General features: G+C 49.4%; 1 protein-coding gene across 1 annotated transcript; it reads right to left on the reverse strand.

The window, feature by feature from the left end:
* Window positions 1–855: 855 nt before the first annotated feature.
* Window positions 856–1,280, reverse strand: LOC308241375 (peptidyl-prolyl cis-trans isomerase A-like). The gene has a single exon (XM_080654774.1). It carries the CDS (start codon window positions 1,188–1,190, stop codon window positions 876–878), a length of 315 nt encoding a protein of 104 aa, XP_080510900.1. The 5' UTR covers window positions 1,191–1,280; the 3' UTR covers window positions 856–875.
* Window positions 1,281–3,139: the final 1,859 nt, after the last annotated feature.

Genomic DNA, 3,139 nt, shown 5'->3' on the forward strand with positions numbered 1-3,139 from the left:
GAGAAAGAGATATATCGAGAGATCAATTGGTTGCCTTCCACATGCGCCCAGACCAGGCCGGTGCCCTTGATCCGCAACCCTTCAGTCCGAGTGCCAACCCTCTAACCACTGAGCAACACGGGCCAGAGCTGATCCGTGGCCGTTTGTAGTTATGAGAGGAGCTGAGGGATGCAGGGGCTGAGTGCTAGTCCAAGGAACCGGCTAACTGGGTCCCGTCCTGCTCTGCTCCAGGAAGCTGTGTGACCTGGTCAGCTCACATCCCTTCTCAGGGTTGAGTTTCTTTGTGCCGTGGAGGGACTGGCCAGATTCTCTGAAGTGCTAGCATGAGGCCTGTTCTTTTTGAAGGTTCCTGATCTTTGTCAGGGTTTTCCCTTCAGCTACGGATTTTCTGTACAATTGACTGTTCTCATTGTCAGGATGATGGGTCCCCCCCGCAAAAAAAAAAAAGTGTGTGTGGGGGAGAGAGGGGTCCCTAGAGAAGGCCTGAAACAGAGATGAGAAATTCTTTGGTGAAAAATCTTAATACTGATCCTGGCTCCCTCTCAGAGGTCTGGGTCCCTTTGACTTGTCCCCAACACTCACACTTCCTTCCTCTTTGGAGTCCAATCACCTGGATATTTTGTTTCCTGTTGTTTTTTTGTTTGTTTGTTTTGTTTTGTTTGTTTTTGACAGACAACGGTTTAGTTTTTATTTCATAATCATAAACTTAACTCTGCAATCCAGCTAGACTGGGAAGGGGGAAGGAAGTTATGGAACCCAATGAACTGGCAAGAGCACAGAGGTTATGGAACATTCCAAGCAGCTGGGGGTGAAGGGCGCTCTCCTGAGCGACAGAGGAACGGTCAGGTGGGAAGATAAAGCCCCAGTCAGATTCATCAGAGCTGTCCACAGTCAGCAGTGGTGATCTTCTTGCTGGTCTTCCCATTCCTGGACCCAAAGCGCTCCATGGCCGTCACAATATCCATGCCCTCTTTCACCTGGCCGAAGACCACGTGCTTGCCACCCAACCACTCGGTCTTGGCAGTGCAGGTGAAACACTGGGAGCCGTTTGTGTTGGGCCCAGCATTTGCCATGGACAGGATGCCAGGGCCTGTATGTTTCAGGATGAAGTTCTCGTCCTCAAATTTCTCCCCATAGATGGACTTGCCGCCTGTGCCATTATGGCGTGTGAAGTCACCGCCCTGGCACATAAATCCCGGGATGATCCTGTGGAAGCAGGAGCCTTTGTAACCGAATCCTCTCTCCCCAGTGCTCAGTGCACGGAAGTTTTCTGCGGTCTTTGGAACTTGGTCTGCAAACAACTCGAAGGAGACGTGGCCCAAGGGCTCGCCACCGACGGCGATGACGAAGAACACGGTAGGGTTCACCGTGGCTGATCACGAGCGGCTTCGGAGTGGCGGCGTCTGCAAAGCCTCACCTGGATATTAAACCTGGCTCCCTCTCAGGGGTCTGGGTCCCTTTGACTTGTCCCCAACACTCACACTTCCTTCCTCTTTGGAGTCCAATCACCTGGATATTTTGTAACCTGCTTGACATTTGCCAAGTCCCACTTCTAGCTCTGGCTTAAATTCCCTCACCAGCTCCCTATGGCCCACTCAACCAAGGACACACTTCTTATCCTAGCTCCAGGCCCCCAGTGTTCTGCTTATGTTCCTCCAGATACCTTCCCACCTCTCAGTTCTCTGTGAGTGGCCCCTTTAATCTGTAGCCTCCTTCTTGCCTCTATGCCTTTTCATGTGCTATCCTACGGCCTGGCATGCCCTTCCTTCCCCTGACAGCCTAGCAAACACCTACTCATCCTTCAAGACCATCCTCAGGGGTGTTTTCTGAGAAACCTTTAAGATCCACCTGGATAAGACAAATCATCCATCCTTTGTGCTCCACTGAATCTCATGCTGATCAAAATGAGCTTTCATTTTAACAGTTTGGGTGCATTCATCAACAAGTAACAGAACACCTGTCTATAGTGGCTTAAATAATAGAAAACATTTCATTCTCTCTCAGACAACTGATGGTGGACGCTTCCGGATTGGTTCAGCAGCTCAACTCTGTCACCAAGAACATAGGCCCCTTCCCTTCTGTCATCCTTAGCACATGGGGTATGTCTTGCCTCATGGCCATGAGGTAATGGTTATAGCTCCAAGCATCACATCATCATACCTCAGCCTCCAAGAAGGAAGAAAGGGAGAGGAAGAAAGTGGGCCTTTGACTCATATACTTACTTGCTCTTGGACTGCTGGTGGCTGTCCTTTCCTACCCTTGGTCCCCGTACCCTATCAGATGTTCCAGTTTTAACGACTCATCCTGACCAGGCACCTATAAATGTCCACACTCAAGACCTGACCCTCTCAAGAACCCGCAGTCAAAGACCTCTTTTGTCTTCAAAAAACAAAATTACCCTCACAGTCTGAAAATCTTGAAAGGCTTTGACTGTCTAGACATTGATTAATTTTTGAATAGTTCTGTTGTATGTGTGGCTTTTATTATGGGTCACCTCAAATATGGTTTGGAAGTAGGTGTGGTATAAATAATAAATAAGTGAATGAATACCTGGAAGTGTGGTTGGTTTTATTTAATCTTGGGAGAATGCAGTTAAGCGTTCTGCGATAAGCCCCTCTGACTAAGAGTAACAGGATGGCCCAGCCCTATCTAGAATCTAAAAGTTGCAAGGGTCAGCAGGGGGTCGGGGAGAGGAGCATTTGAAATGTGAGCTCACTTTTTGGTTTGGCTTATGGGATGCATAGTGTGTGAATTTTAAAGAGGGATAAGGTCTGAGGCCTCATCATAGACTTCACAGCAACTGCCTGCATGATGGAAGGATCACCCTCACCAGTTTCCCAAATGTCTGACAAGGGGTTTGGGCTAGATGTCCTCAAAGGGCCCTTCTAACTTGGCTGATCTATTGTGGAGGAGGGTCTTTGAGGTGCTTCTCAGAGGGAAGGAACTCCCCATCAGAGGTAGTAGGAATAGGCAATGGGGTCCCTAACCACGTTTCCTCTCAATCACTGTGGCCTTGGTCTCCCCAGCAGCTGGGAGGAGGGCTCACTGCCCCCCTGACTTCCTTGGAAGGATGGGGTTCTCACTCTTGGGGTTGTTCTCTCCTTGACAGGAAGCTTGACCACAGAGTCTCTGACACTCC

Source organism: Plecotus auritus, assembly GCF_963455305.1.
Source record: "Plecotus auritus genome assembly, chromosome: 2".
NCBI lineage: Eukaryota > Metazoa > Chordata > Mammalia > Chiroptera > Vespertilionidae > Plecotus > Plecotus auritus.

Excerpts from the sequence above, each read along its gene's own strand:
- LOC308241375 (XM_080654774.1), bottom strand. The coding sequence starts at position 1,190 with ATGTGCCAGGGCGGTGACTTCACACGCCATAATGGCACAGGCGGCAAG.